This window comes from Telopea speciosissima, chromosome 5 (genome assembly GCF_018873765.1).
Source record: "Telopea speciosissima isolate NSW1024214 ecotype Mountain lineage chromosome 5, Tspe_v1, whole genome shotgun sequence".
NCBI classification, from domain to species: domain Eukaryota; kingdom Viridiplantae; phylum Streptophyta; class Magnoliopsida; order Proteales; family Proteaceae; genus Telopea; species Telopea speciosissima.
Window position 1 is genome coordinate 61683811 of NC_057920.1, and position 2319 is coordinate 61686129.

Below are 2319 nucleotides of genomic sequence, written 5' to 3' on the forward strand. Positions count from 1 at the left end.
TACATCATCCACCAAAAAATTAAGCGAGCTTTTATAAGTCGTAACCCTCTTCTTCTCAAGGAGAGAAATATGTGATAGTCTTGCGTCTTTCCGTTAGCTCAACAGTTCGCAAGCCGTGTACACAAGAAACCAGGAAGAACATAAAGAAACAGAAAGTGTAGACAAACCTGTAAGGCATGAGTATCAGTTCCTGCTATCGCTCATGAGCAACGAATTGAATTGATGCAGAAGCATAGTAACTGTTCGATCCTTTTCCTGTTTGGGCGTAGTCCAGCAGCCCAAAATGTACTCATCTGCATCTACTCGTTCCTCATGTTCCGGTCACTACCTTACGCCGTTGCACAGAGCAGTAGTCAACCGCCACCCGTCGTTCCCTATGACATAACTTATAGCCCTCCGGCGATCAACAATTTCAACATTTCGGTGAACATCATCGCACTCCTCTTCGTCTTTATCGCCTTTTTTTTGTTCTTCATCACCCTCTGCATCTACCAGTGTTACCAGACCCGAAACGATCGAAGCATTCACCTTCACGGTAATGGCGTGGAAGGACGAAGGTTACGTAGGGTTCAAAGAGGGCTCGACTCGGCCGTGATCGAGAATTTACCAACCTTTGCTTACTCACATGTGAAGTGCCACAAATTGGGAAATGGAGCTCTGGAGTGTGCAGTATGCTTGAACGAGTTCGAAGACGAAGATAAGATTCGATTGCTTCCAACGTGTGATCATGTTTTCCATGCCGATTGCATTGATGCTTGGTTATCTAACCGTACAACCTGCCCAGTCTGCCGAGCTAACCTCGTTCCTAAACCGGTACAGGATATTCAAAGCGATTCGGATGATTCGGATGGGGAAATCCCGATATCGGAACCTGTTAATGCAGAGAACGAGGAAGTTTCCATTAGTGTAATAAGCGAAGAACCACAGGTGGTGACAGTGGGAATGGCACCGGAGGTAATTAATCAAACACCAATGCAGAACCGGCCAGCGAGATCAACGAAGCCGAGTTATGGATGGAGATTTCCACGGTCGCATTCGACAGGGCACTCGCTGGTTCAACCGGGAGAAAATGTTGAGCGGTTCACCCTCCGGGTGCCCGACAACGTGAGGAAGCAAATCATGAACATGAGGCAGCTGAACCGTACTAGGAGCATGGAGGCGTTACCAGTGCTAGTGAGTCCAAGGAAGGGTTACCGGGCGACCGGTGAAGGCAGTAGCAGCGGAGGGAAATCGATGGGAGAGAAACCAGAAAGCCGCGTCTTCTCGATGACATTGCCTTTCTTCATGAAATCCACTTCTCCACGGTCACCGAAAATGATAACAGAAGGGGATGCTCGGGTGACTTCTCCTCATCCTAAACCCCTTTGGTCCCCATTGCGAGTGTGCAGGAAAGCTGACGAAACTGTGGCGTCATTGACTCGCTCTCCGGTTTGAGTGTCATATTTGCTGTCCCACCCTCCCCTAGATTCTGATCTGTACGGCCGGGCAGGTAGTGGTCATTGTGCTGCCTTCACCCAGACAGGCAGCACCCTGCCCGGGTGGAGTCCACGTGTAGGCAGCACAATTGTCGCTACCTGCCTGGCTGTAAAGGATCCAAATTGAACCTCTCCTTTTGTTTTGTCGCCGTTAATTCTTCAAACTATATTTATTTTCCCCATCTGGTTGACTCAGCTCAAATCTAATCTGGATGGATCATGTCTTTATGTCTTTGTATTATAGATGTATATATTAATAAAAAATAAAATATTATAAAAATGATTGAATCATATATTATTGAATTTTTTATTTTATACCATTACAATATGTCAATAATGTAAGCATATGTACGTGCCTTATGTAAGTTAAAAAGCTTACCAATGTCATATTTATACTTAATCATATAAAATTATCATTCATAAATAAAATTGCTTGTCCTTTATGAGCACAAAGTTTGGGATAATATTCTATGTCTGATTACGTAGTTCATGATATTTTTGGTTCTGTTTTTTTTTTTAAATGTATTTGGAGACTATGTTAGGCAGACCCATCTATTAGCTAAAGGTGCCTTTATTTTCTCTTCGTCTCGTTTTGTGACTTCAACCTCCTTCTATCTATAATTGTACATTGTTCTGGCCAGAGATTCTCACTTCGTTAATAAATCAATTTCATTTTCTGAGGAAAAACAAAAGTATATCAATTCAATAAAGAGAACATGAAATCAAGCATATTTAAAATTAGGGTTATCCGTTTGATTGAGATCCTATTCGATTTTTTGATAAAAAGACTCCCATAGAATAGTGTTGTGGCAGAAAATTGTCAAGACGATGCTCCAATCTAGGG

The 2319-nt window shown here is 43.1% G+C and overlaps 1 protein-coding gene across 1 annotated transcript; it reads left to right on the plus strand.

Moving 5' to 3' along the window:
• The first annotated feature begins 222 nt into the window (after nucleotides 1–222).
• Nucleotides 223–1434, plus strand: LOC122663194 (putative RING-H2 finger protein ATL36). The gene has a single exon (XM_043858896.1). It carries the CDS (start codon nucleotides 223–225, stop codon nucleotides 1432–1434), a length of 1212 nt encoding a protein of 403 aa, XP_043714831.1.
• Nucleotides 1435–2319: the final 885 nt, after the last annotated feature.